The 27,418-nt window shown below is 43.4% G+C and overlaps 2 protein-coding genes across 11 annotated transcripts in view; one reads left to right on the forward strand and one right to left on the reverse strand.

The window, feature by feature from the left end:
- Nucleotides 1–1,436, reverse strand: part of LOC123989309 (rho guanine nucleotide exchange factor 28-like) — a 129,068-nt gene extending 127,632 nt beyond the window's left edge. For 7 of the 8 annotated variants that reach the window (XM_046290232.1, XM_046290228.1, XM_046290233.1 and 4 more), the window contains exon 1: nt 1,140–1,436. The gene's annotated coding sequence lies outside the window, so the exon portion shown is untranslated. The remainder of the gene's footprint in view (nt 1–1,139) is intronic. The other variant, XM_046290227.1, reaches the window with a different exon arrangement.
- On the forward strand, nt 614–22,943 carry ankra2 (ankyrin repeat, family A (RFXANK-like), 2). 3 transcript variants are annotated; one of them, XM_046290235.1, is made up of 9 exons: nt 614–1,536; nt 10,457–10,860; nt 11,008–11,166; nt 11,315–11,398; nt 11,590–11,687; nt 20,622–20,747; nt 20,874–20,940; nt 21,218–21,298; nt 22,125–22,943. In XM_046290235.1, the coding sequence occupies exons 2-9, from the start codon at nt 10,578–10,580 to the stop codon at nt 22,178–22,180; spliced, it is 954 nt and encodes a 317-aa protein (XP_046146191.1). In that variant the 5' UTR covers nt 614–1,536; nt 10,457–10,577; the 3' UTR covers nt 22,181–22,943. The 3 variants fall into 3 exon arrangements, with proteins under 3 accessions (XP_046146191.1, XP_046146190.1, XP_046146192.1); XM_046290234.1 differs by lacking the exon at nt 614–1,536 and adding an exon at nt 9,670–9,821; XM_046290236.1 differs by lacking the exon at nt 614–1,536 and adding an exon at nt 9,670–9,821 and having other exon boundaries at nt 11,315–11,380.
- The last annotated feature ends 4,475 nt before the right edge of the window (nt 22,944–27,418 follow it).

Consider the following 27,418-nt stretch of genomic DNA (forward strand, 5'->3'; position numbering starts at 1 on the left):
GCAACCTTTTATAAGATATCTGATATGGAAATATGATGAATTTTATGGTTGTGGAAACGTTATCTATTTTATGTTATTAAGGAGCAGGTTTCAATAGAATATTCTACCTATTTTCCGACAGAACAACTACACAGATCAAACAATCATCTAACATTTCACTCTCATCATCATCCTCCTCCTCCCCCCATTCCCCTCCTCCTCCCTCTCATCCTCCTTCTTCCTTCCTCCCCTCATCATCCTTCTCCTCTCCCCCTCCCCCTCGTCCATATCCTTCTTCTACACCTCATTTCCCTATCTAAATAAAACAATCATTATCATCTATCACCCCTCCCCTCCCCTCCCTCTCCTCCTCCTCCTCCTCCTTCCTCTCCAGTGAACCAGAGAATGTGGAAAATAACCTTCTCACGCCAGGTCAGTCCAGGCCACCAACAGGATATCATTTCATACGAGGAAGTGAAACAGCTCTTAGATTATCAACAATACACACAATGCCTTATAAACACTTTCACCACACTCTCAAACATGGATCCTTATCCAGGCTAACGGAACCAATGACCTTCCCTAACAATACATTAGGAATTGACACATTTTTTTGTTATTGTATTGTATTCGTTACAAAGTGATGAACAAAAACCTGGTTGGACCGAAGTACCCAGAAAGAACAGCGCAGGATGTCCGTGGCAAATAACTGCAGAGGTATGGAAGAAACCTTGAGAGGAACTAGACTCTAGAGAGAGGGAGCCCAACCTCAGCAGTAGTCGACACTTTATTATACCGGTGTGATTATGTATTTATAAGGCATTGTATCAACACCATCATCCTTCTATAGACGCAGTCAGCTGAACTATGCCAATGTCCTATTGAACGAGAAGTGCTCGGATTTAGAGTGGCATCAGAAAGCTATGCAGAAAGCAAGTAACGTTCGTTCAGCATCTTCATCTTGTACCTCTATCCTCTGCTCAACAACTTTTAGACATGTTAGATAATAGTGACTTATTTTCAAGAATCCCTTTCAAGAATCCCTTCATCAATGTTGAAAAATAAACATCCCCTACGTGTAGGCTATGTTTCGATATTGTCTGGATATATTTTTTGCAAGAGTAGGTGTAAAGCGCAAGTGTTCTCGGATTTGACATTACCTGAGTCGTCCGCAATCTGCAGTTAGACCTTGCTTCCTGTGTGGAAAGTTGAGCGACACTTTCCAATGTATTTTCTCCTAAAAGTCTGATGGTTTAGTCATTTCCCCAATGGTTAAAAAAACGGAGAAAAATAAGCGAACTATTCTGTGAAGTCTTCCGTTCGGTAAGAAGAATGTAGTCAAACTTTATTTTTGGAGAAGTGGGTTTTCCAAAGCACGGCTGCCAGGCTTCGTTCAATCCGTCCTGCCCTCCACCCCGTGCCACCCTCCAGCCCCTCCTCTATCCGTGAAGAGGCAGGTCTCTCCTCGCCCGTTCACCGTCCACTGCGAGAGCCACAATAACACCGTCACGTGTCCACAGACCTGGATGAGATGGGAGAAATGACGCAACTACACAGGTGAGGTTGTGATGAGTGGGCGTCTGTTTGCCATGTACATAGAATAGAATAGAATAGTACAATAGTATTGAATATAATAGTTTCCCTTATCACTGCCTTCTGAAGAGACAATAGTCTTTTGAAAATGTTAAAACTGTTCCCAAAAACGGTTGTTTTGCTACAGTAGCCTATTGCATGGTAAAATGGTAGCCTCATTAATAAGTAATAACATAAGAATGAATCTGTATGGAACAGTTTATTTCCAAGTGTAGCTGGATGAGTATGCAATCCAAAACACTAAATATGCATGGGTAGTGAATGTTGCACTTTCTATTGCTCTGCTTGGCCTTCCATAAGGTCCACTATAAGTGACCAGTCTTGGAGCCTCCAACCCCCAACCATACTGAAAACAGATACCTTGCTGTTCTCCACTAACTTGTTGCTGCACTCGTGTATACAAGGTCATACTCGTACTAGTGCCCATAGCAACAGGGGAGGAAATGAAAGGGAGACCAAATGGAGTGCCCGCCTTTCCTGCTCTTTAGCCATGGACTAATATTGAATGGAGAATATCTTTAGTTTAGGCTACAGCTCATAGGCAACAGCAACAGGAGCAGCAGTAAAAGCATCATTTAACATCAGCCTATGAGTATTCCTACAACGCATAGGGGGGCTGGGGAAACAGTTGAAGACCAGGCAGAGACCACTGCAGTTGTACCATTGAAGATAGCTTGTAACCCAAATTGGCTGCAGGAATTATTCAGCTGAGTTAATGAAGAAATGTGTGAAATGTATGGCAACACCAAAGGTGGTGATGAAGATAGTTCACTCAGTCCGTGTACCATTGGAGAGAAAAAACACAAATGCAATAGCAGCTGGGTCTGGTCTACTTAGTTTATTGACTTTCATTGAACCAGAAAAAAAGTGAGTGGGGTGTCTCGCTTCCTCTTCCATCTCTGACAACACTTAATTCATTAAGGTGATTAGACTTAACAGGGTCTGCCATCTGCAGGCAACATGATTTATATGCTACCTGTAGAATAATCGTTTTTTTTCTTTTTGCCAAAGGCCAACATGTGCATATGATGACATATAACTGCATAATACATTGTTTTCTCAGAGGCTTCTCTTATACCCAGCATCTGAAAAATTAACTTTTTTAATATTTTTGGTTTAAAGACAAAACTACACTTTCATATGTTGTTAGTACAATCAGATTTGCCAACTCATTGTATGAGACACGTTCAATAGCAAAAAGTTTAGTTCAGTTACTCGTTATGAACTCGATTCAAGTGCCGGTATGTCAAATTGGTCTATACTGTCCCCCAGTGGTCATTAGATGACATCATATACTGGGATCAAATGCCCTAGCTGCAGATATACCCCCATTTACCCAACACCGGTACAACCTTGAGTAAAGACCTTGGGTAAAAACTTACATTTAGATCAGTTGAACTTCATCTTACATCCATTGACATGTTTTATTTTTTATTAAGGTTAAGTAAATTAAGACATGTTTATGTTGTTCACATGTATTTGTCATACACTATTTAAAAAACACAGTTCTCTATTAGCCTGGGTCCCAGTTGGTTTCTGCATCAGCAAAATGTTGGTTTTGTTGACACATCCACAGTAAATTGTGGTTGTGGCATCTTCCAGACACATACATGATTGTGCACCAATAATCAGATTTAACATCATTCTGTTACGCGGGGTGGAGTAGGTGAACCCAAGTGCAGACAGTGATGAGGTATTTATTGAAAAGTGATGGATGGGGGGGGTTGCAGGCCATGGGATACTCGGGCGTGTAGCAGGGAACCAGGAACTGAGGCTGCGGCTGGTGCAAAGGAAGCAGGGGCAGGGTAAGCAGGTCCGAGGCGGAATCCAGGGCAGGGAAGCAGGATTTACGAGAGAATGGGACTGGCGACAGGGACCGGAGTCAGAGCGAACTAAACTGTGGTGGAGAGAAAAGCAGGATCAGGTTAGGGGAACCAGGCACCACAAGATAATAAGCTCTATGCAGGCACAACTGGCTTGCCCTGCAGACTGACTGAGCAGAGGCTATAATCTGACAGCATAGAAGTGGCAGGGCTGAGTATTTGTAGAGGTCTTGATTATGAAACAGGTTGCAGCTGGTGAGGATCTGCTCTGACTCCAGCACACCTGTCTCCCCTCACACAATCAGATACACCCACACAGAGGGAGAGAGCACTGGGGGTGTGGCGGCAGGTTAGGGAGACACAGGATGAGAAGTAGAGGGCATGGCAGGGGCAGATGTAACACATTTAGTCTGGTAGAGGGTTGCGGTTAACTCTGCATCATTCAGTCAGGTAGAGGGTTGCGGTTAACTAGACATCATTCAGTCTGGTAGAGGGGTGCGGTTAACTCTGCATCATTCAGTCAGGTAGAGGGTTGCGGTTAACTAGACATCATTCAGTCTGGTAGAGGGTTGCGGTTAACTCTGCATCATTCAGTCAGGTAGAGGGTTGCGGTTAACTAGACATCATTCAGTCTGGTAGAGGGTTGCGGTTAACTCTGCATCATTCAGTCAGGTAGAGGGTTGCGGTTAACTAGACATCATTCAGTCAGGTAGAGGGTTGCGGTTAACTAGACATCATTCAGTCTGGTAGAGGGGTGCGGTTAACTCGGCATCCTTCTTTCAATAGCTAAGTGGCAGGTAGCCTAGTGGTTAAGAGTGTTGGGCCAGTAACCCAAAAGGTTGTTGGTTTGAATCCCAGAGCCGACTAGGTGAAAAATCTGTCACTGTGCCCTTGATCAAGGCACTTAACCCAAATTGCTCTAGATAAGCGTGTCTGCTAAATGACTCAAATGTTAGCTGAGTTAACATGCAAGTCAGTAGGCTATTCCGTAGATGGTGTGAGGTGTATGAGTTATAGTCACAGCAGGAGGGCAGACTTATCGTGTGACTGTTCATCGCATGCTGGGGAAATAAGGTGACTCGGGCTTGAGTTGCGTGTGATAGGTGACATAGATTTTGGAGCGAGGTGATTTGCTCCATGCTATTGACCTGGAAGCTTTTAATCCTGCTGATCCCCAGGTGTCCCGTACTGCGCCAGTGGCAGGCCACAACCCCTGATCTCCCTCATTAGAGACTCTGAAAACAGACAACTAAACAACAGTACAAAAGAGGATCCTGTGATGGTGCAATTGGTTCATTAACTTAATTGAAACAGTGTAAAAGTTATCCCTATCTCTCTTGGGATGCTGTACATTTTTATTCATAGAAGGCTGGAAAAGAAACCATTTCTCTCATTCTCGATTTTTCATGTTCAGACTTATTTTAGACCTACAAGGCTTTTCTCATTGATCAGACAGCATGTTATAAGTGTATGGAATATATTGTGTATGAAATAGTTGACTTTTGACCTAAAGTTCATGTTTTTCATTGATGTAGGGGTAATCAGTTTTCAAGTAGTGGTAATCTCTACTTTAGACATGCACAATGTGCCTTGGATGAACAGTGTTTTTCACTTTAAATTGAGGTGTGAGGCCTCAAGTGACACTACAGTGATACATCATTGTGAGTGCATTGTTATAATATTTGCTTTCTTTGTGTGTAAGCATGTAGAAAGAGAAAGTATGCACAAACAGCAAACAGGTTAGAGGTTACTTAATGTATGTCAATAGTGGAGATTATGGGCCTAATGAAATGCACAAATACTCCAGGGGCTTGAAAACTGTTTTCATACAGCACAGCAGCAAAGCCTAATCATGTAGTCAGGAAATCTCCACTTTGCAGCAGCTTTGCAGACCTAAAAATAAACAAACAATGAAAGCAAGGCCACATAAGAAATAGAAGTCAACCAACACTGAATAGAAGGTGAAACGGATCTATTAAATCTACCATGGCTTGCTTTCCTAGAGAGGCATCTTCTGGTTAAGAGGAAATTATGTAGCCTAATGAATGTGTCATTGACTATTTAATATGTCTTGTGATTTGCATACAGTTAGTTTCAGGAAGGCGTATTACCAGTAACACCCAGATATTGTTGTGACAAAACACCTGACTAGAATGGGTTGTTAACAAACTATTCACCATGACCATTCAAAACAATCTGTATTACTCAGACATAACCCAGAGAAAGAAAGCTGTGATATGATATATGTTGATAGTTGCTTGATTTAGCTGTTGATCCTTTGTATCAAATCAGATTTCCACAGACAGAGGAATCTAATAATACTTATTGTCTATAGGCCTATTGATCCCTGACCAAAACTAATAACCATGTCCTGCAAAAATGTTATTCAATTATTCATACATTTTATGAGCTAAGTGAGCTGCATTGTAAGTGCCCTAGCCATATCAAGTCAAGCGTTATTTGTCACATGCCCCGAATACAACAAGTGCAGACCTTACCGTGAAATACAAGCCCTTAACCAACAGTGCAGTTCAAGAAAAGTTAAGAAGATATTTACCAAATAAACTAAAGTAAAAAATAATCAAAATTAACACAATAAAATAACAATAACATCCATGTAGTCAGGGGTACCGGTACCGAGTCAATGTGCGGGGTACAGATTGGTTGAGGTCATTTTTATATGTAGGTAGGGGTGAAGTGACTATGCATAGATAATAAACAGCGAGTAGCAGCAGAGTACAAAACAAATGGAGGGGGGGTCAATGTAAATAGAAATAGTCCGGTGGCCATTTAGTAAATTGTTCAGCATGGTTGTTCGGAAAGTATTCTGAACCCTTGACTTTTTCCACAATTTGCTTACATTACAGCCTTACTTAAGAATGTATTACTTTTTTTGTTACATCAATCTACACATAATATCCCATAATGACAAAGTGAAAAGAGATTTTTATATATTTTTGCAAATGTATTAAAAACTGAAATATCACATTTACATAAGTAGTCAGACCCTTTGCTATGAGACTCTAAATTGAGCTCAGGTGCATCCGGTTTCCATTGATCATCCTTGAGATGTTTCTACAACTTGATTAAAGTCCACCTGTGGTAAATTCTATTGATTGGACATGATTTGGAAAGGCACACACCTATCTATATAAGGTCCCACAGTTGACAGTGCAAGTCAGAGCCAAAAACAAACCATAAGGTGGAAGGAATTGTCCGTAGAGCTCCAAGACCGGATTGTGTTGAGGCACAGATCTGGGGAAGGGACCTAACAAATGTGTGCAGCATTGAAGGTCCCCAAGAACACAGTGGCCTCCATCATTCTTAAATGGAAGAAGTTTGGAACCACCAAGACTCTTCCTAGAGCTGGCCATCCGGCCAAACTAAGCAATCAGGTGAGAAGGGCCTTGGTCATGGAGGTGACCAAGAACCTGATGGTCACACTGATAAAACTCTAGAGTTGCTCTGTGGAGATGGGAGAACCTTCCAGAAGAACAACCATCTCTGCAGCACTCCACCAATCAGGCTTTTATGGTGGAGTGGTCAGATGGTAGTGGCCAGACGGCAACCACTCCTCAGTAAAAGGCACATGACAGCCTACTCTGAGTTTGCCAAAAGGCACCTAAAGACTCTCAGACCATGAGAAACACGATAATCTTATCTGATAAAACCAAGATTTAACTCTTTGACCTGAATGCCAAGCGTCATGTCTGGAGGAAACCTGGCACCATCCCTACAGTGAAGCATGGTGGTGGCAGCACAACCTGCTTTAGAGCGTTCAGGACCTCAGACTGAGACGAAGGTTCACCTTCCAACAGGACAAAGACCCTAAACACACAGCCAAGACAACACAGGTGTGGCTTCGGGACAAGCCTTAATGTCCTTGAGTGGCCCAGCCAGAGCCTGGACTTGAACACTGATCGAACATCTCTGGAGAGACCTGAAAATAGCTGTGCATCCAGCCTGACAGGGCTTGAGAGGATCTGCAGAAGGAATGGGAGAAACTTTCCAAATACAGGTATGCCAAGCTTGTAGCGCCATACCCAAGAAGACTCAAGCCTGTAATCGCTGCCAAATGCATAGTAAATACTAGCGGTTGGAATAGAGAGATGTGCCCCAAATTCCCTGATCCGGACAGGGGTCTGGCTGTACAAACACCTGGACAAAAACAAAAGTGAACAGTGGTTAATTTAAGCATACACTCTAAGGCAGGACTTGACAGATTAAAGTGAAATATTTGTCATATCCCCCTAAATCAGATGAGCATTTTGCAACTTTGACCAGTGAAGGAGAACCTCTGACCGCCTCAAACAAATGCGTAATTCCAGATTATTCAAGCAGAAATTACACACTTCAAATGGCGAGATGAACAGATTTTACAGCACAAAGGAAACACTTAAAATAGCAAGCTAGGTCAATGCATGTTTTTTATTTGATCTGAATGGTACCATATACATTTATACATACTGTACCTTTCCCACTCCATTTTAGGATGAAATTAGAAACATAACATTTAACAAATCAAAGATTAAATAAACACATACCACACTTTTACATTTTACATTTACATTTAGCAGACGCTCTTATCCAGAGCGACTTACAAATTGGTGCATTCACCTTATGACATCCAGTGGAACAGCCACTTTACAATAGTGCATCTAAATATTTTAAGGGGGGAAGGGGGTTGAGAAGGATTACTTTATCCTATCCTAAGTATTCCTTAAAGAGGTGGGGTTTCAGGTGTCTCCGGAAGGTGGTGATTGACTCCGCTGTCCTGGCGTCGTGAGGGAGTTTGTTCCACCATTGGGGAGCCAGAGCAGCGAACAGTTTTGACTGGGCTGAGCGGGAACTGTACTTCCTCAGTGGTAGGGAGGCGAGCAGGCCAGAGGTGGATGAACGCAGTGCCCTTATTTGGGTGTAGGGCCTGATCAGAGCCTGGAGGTACTGAGGTGAAAGTGAAAGGATGCCAGGTCCGCAGGGAGGCGAGTTTTCCTCCATTTCCGCTCAGCTGCCCGGAGCCCTGTTCTGTGAGCTCGCAATGAGTCGTCAAGACACGGAGCGGGAGGGGAGGACCGAGCCGGCCTGGAAGATAGGGGACATAGAGAGTCAAAGGATGCAGAAAGGGAGGAGAGGAGGGTTGAGGAGGCAGAATCAGGAGATAGGTTGGAGAAGGTTTGAGCAGAGGGAAGAGATGATAGGATGGAAGAGGAGAGAGTAGCGGGGGAGAGAGAGCGAAGGTTGGGACGGCGCGATACCATCCGAGTAGGGGCAGTGTGGGAAGTGTTGGATGAGAGCGAGAGGGAAAAGGATACAAGGTAGTGGTCGGAGACTTGGAGGGGAGTTGCAATGAGGTTAGTGGAAGAACAGCATCTAGTAAAGATGAGGTCGAGCGTATTGCCTGCCTTGTGAGTAGGGGGGGAAGGTGAGAGGGTGAGGTCAAAAGAGGAGAGGAGTGGAAAGAAGGAGGCAGAGAGGAATGAGTCAAAGGTAGACGTGGGGAGGTTAAAGTCGCCCAGAACTGTGAGAGGTGAGCCGTCCTCAGGAAAGGAGCTTATCAAGGCATCAAGCTCATTGATGAACTCTCCGAGGGAACCTGGAGGGCGATAAATGATAAGGATGTTAAGCTTGAAAGGGCTGGTAACTGTGACAGCATGAAATTCAAAGGAGGCGATAGACAGATGGGTAACGGGAGAAAGAGAGAATGACCACTTGGGAGAGATAAGGATCCCACTTCACACTTCTGCCTGGTTCTATTTTCCTTGATAAATTTAATAATGAAACATTTCATTTGATACATGTAGGTCAAGGAAAATATGTCATTATTGTTCTAAAGAACCTGTGGACTTGGAAAAATAACTTTGCATAAACTAACTTTTAGCATTTGACCAAACTGATCTCTAGTCTCACAGCAGTGTAACCGGTGTGAGTGTAGCCCAATCTATTAGTCAACATTTTGTATTGAAAGGGATTAAACAAACACTGCAAAATGTCATGGTAACTTTAATTCAACATGATTCAGGTTTTTGGCACTGACACAGGTAAAAATACAGGTTCCCAAAGCCTCAACGATTTTGATGCATAGGCCTACATGGGGCCTTTTGGAAATATCAATATTCTACCCACATTTTTAGTCCGTAGCTTGTATCTAATTTAGAGGTGGTTATTTTTGTGTAATTCATTTAACCAATTCATCCATTAATTTAAGTTCAAATACAAAAATCTGTTTTAATAGGTCTTTCACTAGAATAAATAATTGTTTTCTGAATAGCATCGTTCACCCATACCTTTACAATTAAATCTGTCACATGTGGAGAAAAAAAACATTGATCTGAAGAAACTGCTCATGCGCGAGAAACATCAAAACAAGCACAAAGCCAGCTGTCAAATCGCTGCAACACCGGCGAACATTACACAATGTGTTACTAGGTAAGATATCATTATGTATTATTGTGACTCACCCTACTACGGTTTCATTTGTGCTTGTAATCAGTACGTTAGTTTGCTTGTAAGGGATTCTGCTGGGTCTGTTAGCTAGCTAACCATGCTAGCTAGCTAACACTAAGCCAGAAAGACAGAAATACCTCAGACTTGGTTAGCTAGTTAGCTCTCGTTCACCCAAGAGGGCATATTTTGGGCTAGTTAACAATAACGTTAGCTAGACAGTTGGGTTTCGTAAGTCGAACAGAATTTGGTTGAAGGTCCAAGAATTCGCTAGCTAGCTCTTTCAAAAATAGCAAGTTGCATAGACAATGCTAGTCTCAACTGATGCGGAATATAAGCTTTCGAACTTGTTTGTACACGCATGTTGTTATTTACGCATGTTGTTATTTAGGAATGATCATTGTCTGTTAACTTACAACCCCACTCTCTCCTGTTGGATTTATGCATAACATCACTAACGTTACCCATTTTTATATTATTTTCATTGTTGACACTTAGACAGTAATTCATGATTGTTGTACAAAAGAGATCAGCTTTACATGCTTAAATTGATGACATAGGCACACACTAACTTGAATTAACTTTACAACATTCTGATATTGCTTTTGTATCCATTCAAGGCTTTTAGACGCATCTTCTATTGGAGACCGGATGTGGTGATCAAAGCGTTTATTTACCAGATAGATCACATCCACCCAGCGCAGAGTTGACCCTCTGACTCACTGTGCCACTTCCTCGGTCATGGACACAGGTTCAGTAGCAGGTAGGACCAGTTCGATCTCTGAAGAGATGGAGGGGATATGTGTGATGCCAGATATGAGCAACATCAAGTCGGAACACCCGGGTGGGAGTGTGGACGACACAGGTGCACAGAACGTGGCCATGGGGATCAAGTTCATCCTGCCCAACCGCTTTGATATGAACGTGTGCTCAAGGTTCGTCAAGTCGCTCAACGAGGAGGACAGCAAAAACATCCAGGACCAGGTCAATTCCGACTTGGAGGTGGCGTCTGTTTTATTTAAAGGTACCAACTGACTACCAAGTGTTGATGCACACTTTTTATTATTACAATGTGATTTCCATATTTGACACCAGAAAATCAGAGGAGATATTTTGCTCCTCAATTGAGCTGAGCTGATGGTTGCTGCTATATCTCTTTTGCCTCTTTCAGCCGAGTGTAATATTCAGACGTCGCCCTCACCAGGGATACAAGTGCGTCATGTTTACACCCCATCCACCACCAAACACTTCTCCCCCATCAAACAGTCGACAACACTCACCAACAAGCACCGTGGAAACGAGGTGTCCTCCACTCCCCTTCTAGTCCACTGTAAGTACCTGAGCTCATCCTAAACTAAAAAAGTTTGTCACATGTCACTTACCCTCTTAAACATAGACTACAACTTAAAATGTACTTGACTCTAACATTGAATTATGGCTGCTTGACCTCTGACATGTGACTTATGCCTTCTTTCCAGCCCTGTCCATTCACCAGCTGGCAGCACAGGGAGAAATGGTGTTCTTGGCCAGCAGGATTGAACAAGGTGGCAATGTCCCTCAGGGTGGAGTTGTATTTATATCTGTTTGTTAATGGTATATTGATGTCGGGCTCGTTACAACCATGAACAGTCACATAATTAACAGTTGGTAAGATAAGAATAACATTTACTCAAATGTCTATAAAGGGCTTCACAGGTTGACTAGAAATATGTGAAACATGTTACTGACCGCTTTGATGTTTGTATCGCTGTAGAGACAGTGATTAACCTGCAGGATGAGGAAGGCTTCACCCCCCTGATGTGGGCCGCAGCACACGGACAGATAGCTGTCGTAGAGTTCCTGCTCCAGAACGTAAGAACAATAACATGTTGAGACATGCACCATACACTACCGTTCAAAGGTTTGGGGTCACTTAGAAATGTCCTTGTTTTGAGAATTACCAGCCTCAGGACGGGCGGAGCTAGCATGTTGGAGTGAACGGCTGTGCGTGAGAGGCTCCTGCAATTTAAAAAAATAAAATAAATCTAATTTAACCTACTTTTTACAACAAACGTTTCTTTCTAATACAAGATTGTAACTTTTTATATGAAAATGCCGAGTAATAAGCGACCAAAGGACAATAAATCCACAGCGGAGGCCTACTCCCCACTAAACAACAAGACAGACATGGCGGGAGGCACATGCAACAACGTGACACTTACAGAACTTACCCGTGCTTTGGGGGAGCTACGTGTTGCTATAGCTGAGGATCTTAAGGCCACTATTGCTGAACTGGACACCAAAATCGAGAGCATCATTCGAACGGTCGCTTCGCATGGCCAGAGTATTGTGGACCTTTAGAAAGCTTCTGAATTCAATGCTGGTAGGATCGACGAGTTAGAGAAGCTATGCACGTCATTGCAGGATACTGTGCAGAGGCTTTCTGTGAAAGTGGTGGACCTGGAGGGCCGATCCAGACGTAATAACCTTCGCGTTGTTGGTCTGGCAGAGGGGATAGAGGCAGGCTCTCGCCCCACCGACTTCTTCGCCAAACTATTGAAGGATGCAATGGAATCGGATGTTTTGGATTCGGATGCCCAGCTGGACCGCGCACATCGCTCCCTTGTCCCAGTGCCTGGACCGGGTCAACGTCCTTGCCCAGTAATAATCTGTTGTCAGTTTCAAGACCAAGGATCTTATCCTGCATGAAGGTCGAATGAGGGGCAACCTGTCACATAAAGGGCATCCATTCCGTGTCTATGAGGATTATGCGCCCGATGTGGCAAAGCATCGCGCCGACTACAGAGATGTCATGACCAAACTCTACAAACTCCATCTTCGCCCAGCCTTACTCTTCCCTGCAAGACTAAGAATTACCCCGCCTTCCGGTGAGAAGATTTGTCTCTCCTCGGTTTTGGACGCAGAGAAGTTTATCCGGGGATATACACCAATCCCCCGTACAGGTTAGAGTGCCTTGTTGTTGCGTATTAGGGTCTGCTCATGGACTCGAATCCATACTATACCATATTGGGTGAAAACGTATTAAACGGGCTCAACAAGGGCTACCGAGCATGTAAGACGCTGAGCAGACCAATGGATGGCGGTCAGAGCTCTCATTTAACGTTAAATTCACTTTCATCCCGGCTGTGCTCAGCGATGCATATTTTTTACTTCCAGGTTTGATCACTGACACCTTCGGACGGATATACTTATATTCCCCCACTTGTTTCGTTATTTATTTTACAATCCTTACATTACTCTTACTACCATACCATTTATTTATTGCTTGCAGGGGACTGGGGGTGATGGTTGGGAGGGGGCAGACACCTGGTTAGCAAGTTGATGTTTTGTGCCGTTCTGCCTTTGTCTAGCCATGGGCCTCTCTCCCGACTAGAGTCCCACCAGCCCTCTGTAGTGCTAATAGCTGTGTAGGTGTGTGTACATATAATTACTATTTGTACTTTATTACTATTTTCTCTTAGCATTTTAATATTATGCATGTGTATATTTTAAATCAGTGTAGATTGTTATTCTGGGGTATGAATGTTTGTATGTGTGTGCATATGATGTATATACATATTCTTTAAATATATATTTTTATATATGATTTTTTTTGTGTGGGTATGTATGTATGTATGTATGTATGTATGTATGTATGTATGTATGTATGTATGTATGTATGTATGTATGTATGTATGTATGTATGTATGTATGTATGTATGTATGTATGTATGTATGTATGTATGTATGTATGTATGTATGTATGTATGTATGTATGTATGTATGTATGTATATATATATATTTTATTTTATGGGGGAAACGTTTAATTTAACAAATCCTTGTTCCGATCTCCTGACCCACAGTATGTAAAGGTACGGCTGACTATGTCTGTTGCGGATGGTTTATTTTTTGGCCGGCAGTGCTTAGCAATATAATCTTGAGGCTATATCTTGCTTATCTCTGGGATTGACCCAGGATGACGCTTAAATGCGGAATATGTTTAAGTTGCAACTAATTCGGTTTAGGTTTATTAGATGCTAACTGAACACTTAACTCGCGGGAGCCTCCTCAGTTCATATGTTAGTAGAAGTTCTAGGATAGTGAGAGGTGAACGTATAGTTGGGATTTAATTCCTGGAATGTCAAGGGTTTAAACGAACCAATTAAGAGGGGCAAGGTCCTAGCCCACTTGAAAGCACTCTTGTCTGATATTATATTTTTGCAAGAAACCCATCTGCAGAATAACTTTCATAGCAGACTTAAGTGTAGGTGGGTGGGGCAAGTGTATCACTCGAACTTCTCTGCCAAAACGAGAGGCACAGCGATTCTGGTACGGAAAGGAATTCCCTTTCTACATAAAACCACTATTGCGGATAAAGAGGGTCGGTATGTGATCGCAATAGGAGAAATCCACTCTACCTCAGTAACTCTACTAAATATCTATCGGCCAAACATTGACAACCCCTCTTTTTTTCAAACAAGTCCTTGCCCTGATTCCAGATATCTCCCATACTAACCTGGTCATTGGAGGGGACCTTAACTGTGTGCTAGACCAATATTTGGATAGATCCTCTACCCGGCGAACCCCTACCTCCTATTCAAGCGAATTCTTGAATACCTACAAAAATTCAAACGTATTTAATATATGGAGGATCGCTAACCCTACGGGTAGGGAATACTCCTTTTACTCTCATGTTCACAAGGTTTACACTCGAATTGACTACTTTTTGTTGGATGCTAGACTACTCTCCTATACCTGTAATGTGAGGTATCATGATATTATAATCTCGGACCACAGTCCACTCACCTTCTCCCTGAGATTGGGTGACATTGTACCAAACGAGAGGGTCTGGAGGTTTAATCCTCAGCTCCTCACAGAACCAACATTCTGTGAATATCTTAAAGACCAAATTACATTTTTCTTTGATACCAACGACAACACAGAGACCTCCCCAGCATTATTGTGGGAAACACTGAAGGCTTATCTCAGAGGCTGTATCATCTCCTTTCAGGCTTGCCAGGAGTAGGCAAAACAGAGGAAAACTGGAAGAACTAGAGGGACAAATTCACTTACTGGATAGGGAGAATTCTAGCCACCCATCTATGGATAACCATTAAAAAATTACCTCTTTTAAAATTAGAATATAATCAGATTCTCTCAGCTAAAATTGCTCAATCTTTTCTCTATGCCAAGCAAAAATATTTTGAGTTTGGTGACAAACCACACAAATTACTCTCCAGACAACTTCGAAAAAATGTGAGTGACCGAATGATTCACAGGGTTAAATCTGCATCTGGGGAATTACTCTCTTCCCCCAAAGACATCAATGACAGATTCCAGCAGTTTTATGAGACTCTATATACATCTAAAGCGGATCCTAACCCCTTAATTATGCAAACATTTTTGGAGGACTGTAATCTTCCTGCCCTGAACCAGGAAGATTCTAACTTCCTGAATAAGGAAATATCTCTTGATGAAATTCGAGAAACAATTAAATCTGTAAAGAGTGGCAAGACCCCGGGCCCAGATGGATACCCTGGTGAATTCTATAAAACATTCAGCAACACGCTCTCTCCCTATCTGCACAAAATGTTGATTCAGGCCAATGAGGATGGCGCTCTCCCTTCTACTTTGGACGAAGCGTTCATTACAGTTATACATAAGAAGGGTAAAGATCCAGAAGAGGTAGGGTCATACAGACCAATATCTCTCCTTAATACAGACCAAAAGATTTTAGCAAAAACTCTGGCTAACAGGCTTAGCACTTTAATTGGCAAATTGGTCCATTCGGATCAGACCGGCTTTATCCCTAACAGAAACTCATTCTTCAATCTCAGGCGCCTCTTCAATATTATGTACTCTCAGAGGTTACCCAACGTGGACCTTCCCGTCATATCTCTTGACGCCGAAAAGGCCTTTGACCAAGTTGAGTGGCCCTATCTATTCAAGGTCCTACAGAAATGTAATATTGGAGATAGGTTCATAAATTGGATCCAGCTTTTATATAGGAACCCCTGTGCCAGAATACTCACTAACCAATCATTGTCGCCCCGATTTAACCTCAACAGGGGGACAAGGCAGGGTTGTGTGCTGTCGCCTATGCTCTTCGCCCTAATTATCGAACCGCTCGCTCAGACGATTAGATCTCATGCAGCAATACACGGCTATAATACTGAAGATACTCTAAATAAGATCTCCCTATACGCAGATGACATCCTCCTCTATGTAACAGAACCCCAGGCTAGTATCCCAGCTATTCTTGATGTGATCAATTTGTTTGGTACCTTCTCGGGATACAGAATAAATTGGAACAAGAGTGAATTAATGCCCATACGGTCGCAAAACACCTTAACAAGTTATCTTCAGAAAAATTTACCTACCTAGGAATTGTAGTTACCAAACAATACTCCTTACTATTTAAAGATAATTTCCCCTCTCTGATACAAAAACTCAAAGCAAACATACTATTTTGGAGAACTCTCCCAATTTCTTTGCTCTGAAGAATTAATGCCATTAAAATGGTCTTCCTCCCACAACTGCTCTACCTATATCAGAACATCCCAGTATTCATACCTAAATCCTTTCATAAACAACTGGACTCAATAATCAATCCTTTCATCTGGGATTATAAAACACACAGGATAGGTAAAAAACACCTCTGCAAATCCAAGATGGAAGGAGGATTGTCTCTCCCAAATGTTATATTTTATTACTGGGCCGCTAACCTCCGCATTGTTACGTTTCTGTTGGATGACGTACTCCCGGCATCCAGCTGGCTTAGTATGGAGCGTGAGGAGTGTCACCCCTTCTCTATTGGCGCTGTGATTTTGTCGCCTGTCAATCTGGAGATGTCACTTTATTGTAACAATCCTATTATACATAGCACAGTCTGAATCTGGAAGCAAATTAAAGTCCACTTTGAGCTTAGACCAATGTCATTCATGCTCCCTGTCACCAGGAATCCCTCCTTTGCCCCTTCTAACCTTGATAACACCTTTGAGCGATGGGGAGAGTTGGGGATAAGTACCATAGGCGATTTATACATAGAAGGGACCTTTGCTTCCTTTTGAGTTGCTGAGGGAAACTTATAATCTTCCCAGAAGTCATTTTTTTCAGATACCTACAAATTAGAGACTACGTTAGAAAACACCTCCCAACATTTGGGAATGCTAAACCTTCCATGTTTGACGGATGCATAAAAATATGCCCCACCTCAGAAACTGATATCGCGTCTATATGATGCTTTTCAATCTGTTAGCACACCTTCTACTGATGCCATCAAGGCAAAATGGGAGGAAGAACTAGGGACTGACATCTCAGTGGCAGACTGGGAAGAGAGCTTGGAGTATATCCACACATGCTCCATTAATTCCAGACATTGTCTCATACAATTCAAGGTATTACACAGATTACACTATTCCAAAACTAAACTGCATAGGATATTTCCTGACACATCCCCTACATGTGATAAATGTCAGGCTACGCAGGGTACACTACTCCACTGCTTTGCCCTATGCTCTAGCTTGCATGGTTATTGGTGTGGAATTTTTAGGATCCTCTCTGAAGTTTTGGAGACTTCAATAGATCCAGACCCGCTTCTGATAATCCTGGGTGTATCTGAGTCCCTAAACGGATTAACCAACCCCCAAAAACAACTAATCTCGTATGGTCTCATCTCGGCAAAAAAACTAATCTTGTTGTTTTGGAAAAGGAGAGAAGCGCCCTCTACCAAATTATGGCTCAGTGAATTGGCAAACACTGTACACTTAGAAAGAATTAGATATATTCTGAACAATAAATGATCAACATTTGATCAAGTCTGGCAGACTTTCCTCTCCTACTTGGACAAGTCGGCGCTGTGAATTTGTACTTATTAACGCACTCTCAATTGTAATATTTTAATCTACCTTTGGGCAGCACGTGCTGGCCCTGCCACCTGAGCAGTGGGGAGGGGAGGGAATAGGGGATGGGGGGGACATCTTCCCTCTTTCTTTCTACGTGTCCTCGTTTTGTATGTAGTGTTTTGTATTATTTGTTCTGCACCCAGAACTCTGGGTCTTGTTGTTCCTGTATGCTCTTTTATGTTTAGATAAGAATTGTATACCTGTCATGTATACCTATACACCATTCTTGTGTGTGTGTTTAATAAAAATATTTGAAAAAAGAAAAAAGAAAATGTCCTTGTTTTTGAAAGAAAATCACTTTTTTTCTTTCCATTAAAATAACGTAAAATTGATCAGAAATACAGTGTAGACATTGTTAACGTTGTAAATGACTATTGTAGCTGGAAATGGCTTTTTTTGTTAATGGAATTTCTACATCAGTGTACAGAGGCCCATTATCAGCAATCATCACTCCTGTGTTCCAATGGCATGTTGTGTTAACTAATCAAATGTTATAATTTTAAAAGGCTAATTGATCTTTAGAAAACCAAAGAGGACAAGTACATTAGTGTCTAGTTTGAGAAACGGACGCCTCACAAGTCCTCAACTGGCAGCTTCATTAAATTGTACCCGCAAAACACCAGTCTCAACGTCAACAGTGAAGAGGCGACTCCTGGATGCTGGCCTTCTAGGCAGAGTTGCAAAGAACAGCTCTAATTCACCCAAGAGCGGGCCTATCTTGGGCTAGCTAACAATAACGTTAGCTAGACAGTTGAGTTTCGTCTTTATTTCCTTAGACGTATTAGCTAACTATCAGTAATCGTAAGTCCGGCAGGGATGCTGGCCTTCTAGGCAGAGTTGCAAAGAAAAAGCCCAATCTGACTGGCCAATAAAAAGAAAAGATTAAGATGGGCAAAATGGCAAAATGGGCCAGCATCCTGGAGTCGCCTCTTCACTGACGTTGAGATTGGTGTTTTGAGGGTACTATTTAATGAAGCTACTCCCTTCACAGAAAAGTGCAAATTGGCCCTAACCAGAATAGAAAGAGGAGTGGGAGGCTCTGGTGCACAACTGAGCAAGAGGACAAGTACATTTGTGTCTAGTTTGAGAAACTAATGCCTTACAAGTCCTCAACTGGCAGCTTCATTAAATGGAACCCGCAAAACACCAGTCTCTGTTTCTGGACATTTTGAGTCTAATCGAACCCACAAATACTGATGCTCCAGATACTCAACTAGTCTAAAGGACAGTTTTATTGATTCTTCAATCAGAAACAACAGTTTTCAGCTGTGCTAACTTAATGGCAAAAGGGTTTTCTAATGATCAATTAGCCTTTTAAAATGATAGACTTGGATTAGCTAACACAACATGCCATTGGAACACAGGAGTGATGGTTGCTGATAAAGGGCCTCTGTACGCCTATTTAGACATTCCATAAAAATATCTGCCATTTCCAGCTGCAATTGTCATTTACAACATTAACAATATCTACACTGTATTTATGATCAATTTGATGTTATTTTAAAAACAAAAACAAGGACATTTCTAAGTGACCTCCAACTTTTGAAGTGGTGTATATACAAAAGTATGTGGACATCCCTTCAAATGAGTGGATTTGGCTATTTCAGCCACACCTGTTGCTGACAGGTGTATAAAATGGAGCACACAGCCATGCAATCTCCATTGACAACATTGGCAGTAGAATTACCTTACTGAACAGCTCAGTGACTTTCAACGTGGCAATGCCATAGGATGCCACCTTTACAATAAGTCAGTTCGTAAAATGTCAGCCCTGCTAGAGCTGCCCTGGTCAACTAAGTGCTGTTATTGTGAAGTGGAAAGTCTAGGAGTAACAATTGATCAGCCGCAAAGTGGTAGACCACACAAGCTCACAGAGTGGGACCGCCTAGTGCTGAAGCACGTAAACATTGTCTATCCTCGTTTGCAACACTCAATACCGAGTTCCAAACTGCCTCTGGAAGCAACGTCAGCACAAGAACTGTTCGTTGGGAGCTTCATGAAATGGGTTTCCATGGCTGAGCAGCCACACAAGCCTAAGATCACCATGCATAATGGCAAGTGTCGGATGGATTGGTGTAAAGCTTGCCACCATTGGACTCTGGCGCAGTCCGATGGACGGATCTTGGTTTGGCAAATGCCAGGAGAATGCTGCCTGCCTGAATGCATAGTGCCAACTGTAAAGTTTGGTGGAGGAGAACTAATGGTCTGTGGCTGTTTTTCATGGTTCAGGCTAGGCCCCTTAGTTCCAGTGAAGGGAAATTGTAACGCTACAGCATACAATGACATTCTAGACGATTCTGTGCTTCTAACTTTGTAGCAACAGTTTGGGGAAGGCCCTTTCCTGTTTCAGCATGACGATCCCCCAGTACCAAAAGCGAGGTCCATACAGAAATAGTTTGTCAAGATTGGTGTGGAAGAACTTGACTGGCCTGCACAGAGTCATAACCTCAACCCCATCAAACACCTTTGGGGTGGATTGGAACGTTGACTGCGAGCCAGACCTAGTACCCCAACATCACTGCCTGACCTCACTAATGCTCGTGGTGAATGGAAGCAAGTCTCTGCTGTAATGTTCCAACATCTAGTGGAAAGCCTTCCCAGAAGAGTGGAGGCTGTTATAGCTGCGAAGAGGGGACCAACTCCATATTAATGCCTACAATTTTGGAATGAAATGTTGGGCAAGCAGCTGTCCACATACTTTTGGTGATGTAGTGTAACAACCCAGCAAATTACTATTTCAGAGATATGCAGCATACAGTCAGATACTGTTACCTAAAATGTACATAAGACAGGAAAACACCACAAATAACATTAACATACTGTATGCAGTATGTATTGTTGAATCCGTTTAGCCCAGATGCTTTTCTCACCAATGGTCTCTTCCATGTCCTCTTCCTTTAGGGAGCGGACCCCAACCTGTTGGCTAAAGGCAGAGAGAGCGCTCTGTCTCTGGCCTGCAGCAAGGGATACACAGACATCGTGAAGATGCTCATCGACTGTGGCGTGGATGTCAATGAATATGACTGGGTAGAAATGTTACATCAGGATTTTCATCTGTATTCTTGTGTATGGCTTAATTTTAATGTACAGTATGTCAAACCAATCATAGAGCAACATTTGTTCCTGTTGAAGATTTCACTCTTACGGTTTCAGAACGGAGGGGTTCCCGTTCTCTACGCTGTCCATGGAAACCATTTGCGTTGTGTGGAAATTCTCCTAGGTAAGAACTGCCTGACTGAGGGGCAGGAGCATGTACAGTAAGAAATGAAGCCCTGACTGACCTTCCATTCAGCAGACTTACTGTACTAACCAGCCGCATTGGTGGCAACTGTCAATTTGTAGATGAATGATGATTCTATGACTTTTATTAACTGAGACAATATGTTGTGTTAAAAGCTTGGTCTGCACTGATTTTGATGAGATATATTGCTTATATTTAGGCTGTGTTGATCCAGGCAGGTCTGTAATCTGACATCTTCCATCCTTTCCTGTCACAGAAAGTGGCGCCGACCCCACCATTGAGTCTGACTCTGGCTTCAACGCTATGGATATGGCTGTGGCAATGGGCCATAGGAATGGTATACAAATATGCATCTCATGCAGATCATATTTAGGCTAGATACTTCTCATCATGAAGAACAAGTTCAAATATCATGACTAAAGAGGTCTTGTAATCTAGCCATACATACATAAAGTGGAAATATAGCATTTATTCATTTGTGTTATGCCCGGTCTACTTTCATGAAGATATTGTGCAGCGAGATTACTATCTTGGAATATGTTTAAAGAAATACAAGGGTATTTGGTGAGTTCCTTCTAGTCTGTGTATAACAGTAATCCTTGCCCTGCCCCCCCCCCCCACATCCCCCCCCCACATCCCCTCTTCCACAATCAGATTTATGTGTTTTGATACAATTATGCAAATGAGGCCATCTTAACAGGATCTCCTCTGATTCTAACAGTCTGGTCCACTGGTTCCACTAGGATCAGAAGTCAACTTTTTTTTTTATAGTGCTGTGTATGCCAAGGATAAACATGTCATCTGTTATGGTATCAGATCCCACTTTACAAACCATGCTTAAAATAAGCCCAGTAGCTGTTAAGATTTCATGACTTGGATGTTTGTCCTATGGTATGAACAGAGATTTAACGTTTAAAATGCCGGTATTTTGGCGCTGTAATTCAATGATATTTTCTCAGTTTGAGGATAGCTTTAACTAACTAGCATTCCTATTTACATTTAATGAACCCTACCAGATACTTGCCTTTTTTGTTTGCTCAATACTCACCAAACTTTCAGACATTTGCTTTTCATTTTTTCTAACTTCTAAAACCTCAATTTCTGCATGATATCTCTGTGCAGTAGTAGGCTATGGCTGAAACACGTCTCTCTTTTCTGACCAGTTCAACAGGTGATGGAGGCCCACTTACTGAAGCTGCTGATGGGGATCAGAGAGTAACCCTTTAACCTGGGGCACAAGAGGGACTGCCTGTGAATGGAAATACAGTGGACACCATAAAGAAAAAAGAATTAAGGCTGAGGATGATTGTGGATCATGTTGAGACATATCTGTTAGGGTGAAGCACAGGTGTGAATGGTTTTGATGAAGCATGTGAGTATTTATGGAGACATGCAACTCAAATGTTTCAGGCCACCGTTCTGGGTAGATGCCCTTTTCTTTGAGTTTAGTTTGTTATGATGTAAATAAGTTTTGAGCCAAATGCTAATGTAAAAGTAGTGCTTAAACCCGAACGTCTGCTCTAATCATGCATTGATATCAATGGAAGATTTTGGTGAAAGTTAAAGTGCACAATTTTCATTTGAGAATTTTGCTCCTCATGTAAACACCATAAAGTTGGGATGAAATTAAGTAGGTCAAATGGATTGCTTTGGGAAAAATGTGTGGATGCTTCTGTAGGTAAAATGTTTTAATTAGTTTTTGTTTATGACTGACTTACATTGGAGCAAATGAGTTGTTTTCAAGGAAAAAAGAAACCGCACACTGCTCTTGATAGTATCACTGCTCTTGATACTATCACTGCTCTTGATAGTATCACTGATATTTAATAAGCTAACGTATCTGCCTCACGGCCCCCGTCAGAGCTTTTGTTATTTTATTTTAAATTAGCACCCTTATGTAGACCTGGCCCCACCCACATCCGTTCCTCACATCCAAATGGGTTGGAGGCAAAGGAAAAACAAATAAATGCTACCAAATATAATCATGTGCATTTCATGAATATTACATCTTAAACACGTCTGTAAAACCACAATGAGGACATAGCAAGTTTTCATTAATCATTGGGTACATCGTAGGAAAAACATCAGCGTAATCTTAAATAGGCACATAATTCATGTTCAAATTCATAACATACTTAGGCATTTCATCATTACGTCCTTTAGGAAATAATGTCTGCAAGGTGAAAATCCCAAAACATTCTCTTTTACTCAGAGTATTATTAATATCACCTCCCCTTTCTGATATCTTAACTTTCTCTATGCCACAAAATCTAAGGTAGAAAGGTCATTAAAAGTGTACTGCGACTGGATAATCCGTCGTTTCTCCTGATTGAACTTCTATGTTCACTAATTCTCTGTTTGAGAGAGCGGGAGGTTTTACCGACATAGAGCCCACATGGACATTTAATAATGTAAATGACATGAGTGGTGGAACACGTAATGATGTCATTTATTTGGAACTGTTTTCCTGTGTGTGGGTGGCAGAAATATTCACACTTCATCATATTGTTGCACTGTGCGCATCCTCTTCAATCAAAATGGTAAAAAAAAGAAACAGCTTAAACAAGAGTGAAAGATTAGTGAAATCTGTGTGGGTAGCTGGACAGGTAGGATGACTGACAGTGAAGGTGAACAGGTGGTCACGTGTCAGGTGACAGAGGAATGTATGAGACTGAGGCAGGAATTCCTTTAACCATAAAGTGGTATATTTACTGGTAGTCTGTGCTGCATCACAAAGGAAACAAATAACATGTATACAATCAAATTCATAATCAAAGATCAAATCATAGCAGTCATTATTAACAATTCACATTACACAATATGTTTGAAGCGTGCGCTCCAAGCCGCGCTCCGCGGTGATAACTATAAACAATAACTGAATGGCCCACTCTCCCGATCACCACAGATCATTCAGATGAAAGGTAAGAGTCGGTGGACTTACGTGGATTCATGGACGCACAGAACTTCTGGATCAGATGGATTTAGGGAAGAGAAAGCAGCGAGATCAGGCGATGGCAATTTCCTCCTTTTATAGAGTTGAGATCTGTAGGACATTTCCACCTGACCTAATTAAAGCGCCCCTGGCCCAGCTGAGTAAATGGCAATTAATTAAAGGAGTATTCCACCAACTCCATGGGCCTTTTCTACAGCCACCCCGGAAATTTGTTAATTTCCACATTCCTCAAAAGGCTCATTGCTCCCCATCCTCTGTTATCTCAGGGAGAGGAATCAGTCGGGCAACTGGCCGGATATATGTCCGGTTCTTCACCTGGATTTCCACTGATCTAACACGACCATCGGTCCCAGGCATGGTCTTAGTTATACGGCCCACCGGCCAGGAGGCTCGAGGCAGCTGAGGGTCCACCATCATTACTACTTGGCCAGTTTCCAGGCTGGCCATTTCTCTCCGCCATTTCCCTCTGTGCTGTAGACTTGGTAGGTAATCCCGAATGAATCGGGCCCAAAAATGGTCAGCTAAGATTTGGCTGTGTCGCCACCGGCGTCTGCCGACGAGGTTGGTATCAGCATACATGGCTTGAGGAAGTGACGCATCTCGGCGTCCCATCAAGAGCATACTCGGTGTAACCGGATCGGGGTCAGCGATGTCTGCAGAGAGATATCCCAAGGGTTTGGAGTTCAGAATCCCTTCCACCTCTATCAGGACAGTCCTCAAGACCGTTTCAGTGACAGTTTGGTCCCCTAGTACGACTCGTAAGGCCGTCTTTACAGATTTGATCTCTCGCTCCCATGTTCCTCCAAAATGAGGAGCGCCTGGAGGGTTAAATTTGAATGAGATTTGTTGGTCCATCAGCTGATCCTGGAAGCTGGGTTCCATGGCTTTGAAGGCTTCCTCCAACCTGGCTTCTCCTGCCTTGAAGTTCGTACCTCTGTCAGCCAGGATCTCGTAGGGTTTCCCCCATCGGGAGATAAACCGCCGTAGGGCCATGAGGAAGGCTTCCGTATCCAAACTCTCCAGTAGGTCCAGGTGGACACATCTGGTTGTCATACACTTGAATAGAATGCCCCAGCGCTTTTCCACACGACGACCCTAACTTGATCATCAAGGGGCCGAAGCAATCTACTCCTGTTGACCAGAAGGGTGGTTTAAGGAGGCGCAAGCGAGCAGGGGGTAAATCTGCCATTTTGGGCACCGTAGCTCCGGCCCGCCATCTCTGACATTCTACGCAGGCGTATTGGTGCTTACGAATGGCTCCTCGTCCTCCAATTATCCAGTACTTCCGCCTCATCTCCCCATAGACCCTCTCTGGCCCTGGGTGGAGAAGCCGCTCATCATAACTCTTGATGAGGAGCCTGGTAAGAGGGTGTCTGGAGTCGAGGATAATTGGGTGGATAGCATCTGGGTCCAAAACCTCCGCTTGGCGCAGCCTCCTCCAACTCTGATCACTCCAAGGATTGGATCATATTCTGGGGCAAGAGAGAGAAGACGGCTGCCCTTAGCCACTTCCCTACCGGCTTTCAGAGCTTTTAACTCCTCAGGGAAGCTAACTGCTTGTGCTTGCTGGAGGAGTAGTGTCTCTGCCGCGAGGGAGGTAGGTATAGAAGCCACCCCATCTGAGGTCTGGTTTGTGGCTGTGATCAAATCCGGCAGTGTTTGGGATTGTGTTAGGTCAGGGAGAGCTGTTGTTGGTTCCGTAGAAATGCTGTAGCATTGGGCAGACTTCCTTAACTCATGAGCTTCAGTCGGTCGCGGAGGGGCCGCACGCCTGGGGGCTGTCGGCCACTCGTTCTCTGGTTGGGACAAGAATGGTGGTCCCAAGCTCCAGCGATGGGGTTTAGCCAATTCCTTAAGGGATTTACCTCTAGTAATGTCATCAGCAGGATTGTTTATACTATCAACATACCTCCAGTCCTGGACTTCTGTTAGGTCTTGGATTTCCGCAATGCGAGTCCCGACAAACACCTTATACCTGCAGGACTCCGACTTGAGCCATGTCAATACAGTGGTCGAATCACTCCAGTAGATGATCCTTTGGATTGGCAAGGTGAGCTCGGCTCGCAAGGTAGAGGCCAACTGGGCTCCGGAAAGGGCAGCACTGAGTTCCAGCCTAGGCATTGACAACTGCTTCTTGGGTGCGACCCTGGACCTGGCCATGACAAAGGAGACATGGGTGTGGCCTGCCTTATCCTCCACTCTAAGATAGGAAACCGCCCCATAAGCTCGCTCCGAAGCGTCACAGAACACATGCAGTTCCAGGCATGATCCCAGTTGGTCAACACAGGATGGTACATAACATCTTGGCATTTGGACATCAGAGAGCTCCGTTAACTCAGTTTCCCAACAGATCCATCGTTCCACTAGGTCAGCTGGGTGGATTGGTTCATCCCAGTCCCTCTTGGTCTGCCACAGTTCCTGGACTAAGACTTTGGCCCGTGTTGTATATGGCAGGATATACCCAAGGGGATCGTATTGACTGGCCAGGGTCCGATAGATGGTGCGCAGAGTGGGGGTTTCGGTACTCTGGGATGAGCGGTGCTTATACCCCAGGGTATCCGGTAGGCAGCTCCACCTCAGTCCTAGAGTGGGCTCTTCTGGGTTAGCACCAGACTGCGTTAGCCATAGTTCACTGCTACTGGACCTAGCTTGTGGCGGGAGGTGCTGGATAACCTCCGCTCTGTTACTAGCCCACTGTCGGACCTCAAATCCCCTTTGGACAGGAGATTCCGCACTTTATCAAGGAGTGATTTCGCTTCAGCCGTGGATGGGATGCTTTGTAAGCAGTTATCCACATAGAAGGCATTTTCCACTGAATCCAATACTTCTGGGTCACTGTCTGGATGCTCCCGTGCGTGTCTCTGCAGAGCGTATATGGCACAGCAAGGACTGCAGGTGGTGCCGAATGGGAGTACCTGCCATTCATAGATTGTGGGCTCTGCATCTCGTTCCATATTTCGCCATATGAACCGGAGCAGTGTGGTGTCGGAAGGCAGTAAACGAATCTGATGAAACATGGCTTTGATGTCTCCACTGATGGCTGTAGAGTGCTGCCGGAACCGGAGAAGGACACCGAGCAAGGAAGGACCTAAGGTTGGTCCGGGAGTAGACAGTCATTCAGGCTTTGACCAGCTGCTTGGAATGAACAGTTGAAGACAAGTCTATACTTCCCACCATGTTGCTGGATAACATGGTGAGGGAGATACCAGGATTCACGGAGTGCGTTTCCCTCTTCATGAGCTGTCACTTCAGTGACGTAGCCTGCCTTCACAAGGTTATGAATCTCTCGGTTATGAACTTCTGCAAGCTCAGGATTCTTCACCAGGCGTCGCTCTGTTCCACGCAGTAGTGGGAGTACAGCCCGTGTCGTGGTTGCCAGAGGAGGATGGTTGGGCACCCGTAGCAGTGGGGTTGCATACCTGCGAACGCCATCCATTTCAGTGGTGGTGGTGCTCTTCTCCAGGAGGTCTAACGCATAGGAGTCATTTTTCGAGCGAGTGACCT

The sequence above is a fragment of the Oncorhynchus gorbuscha genome, linkage group LG11 (genome assembly GCF_021184085.1).
Source record: "Oncorhynchus gorbuscha isolate QuinsamMale2020 ecotype Even-year linkage group LG11, OgorEven_v1.0, whole genome shotgun sequence".
NCBI classification, from domain to species: Eukaryota; Metazoa; Chordata; class Actinopteri; order Salmoniformes; family Salmonidae; genus Oncorhynchus; species Oncorhynchus gorbuscha.

Excerpts from the sequence above, each read along its gene's own strand:
- ankra2 (XM_046290235.1), top strand. The coding sequence starts at position 10,578 with ATGGACACAGGTTCAGTAGCAGGTAGGACCAGTTCGATCTCTGAAGAG. Across the intron at positions 10,861-11,007 it reads GGCGTCTGTTTTATTTAAAG|CCGAGTGTAATATTCAGACG; the intron begins GTACCAACTGAC and ends TGCCTCTTTCAG. Across the intron at positions 20,941-21,217 it reads TTGTGTGGAAATTCTCCTAG|AAAGTGGCGCCGACCCCACC; the intron begins GTAAGAACTGCC and ends TTCCTGTCACAG.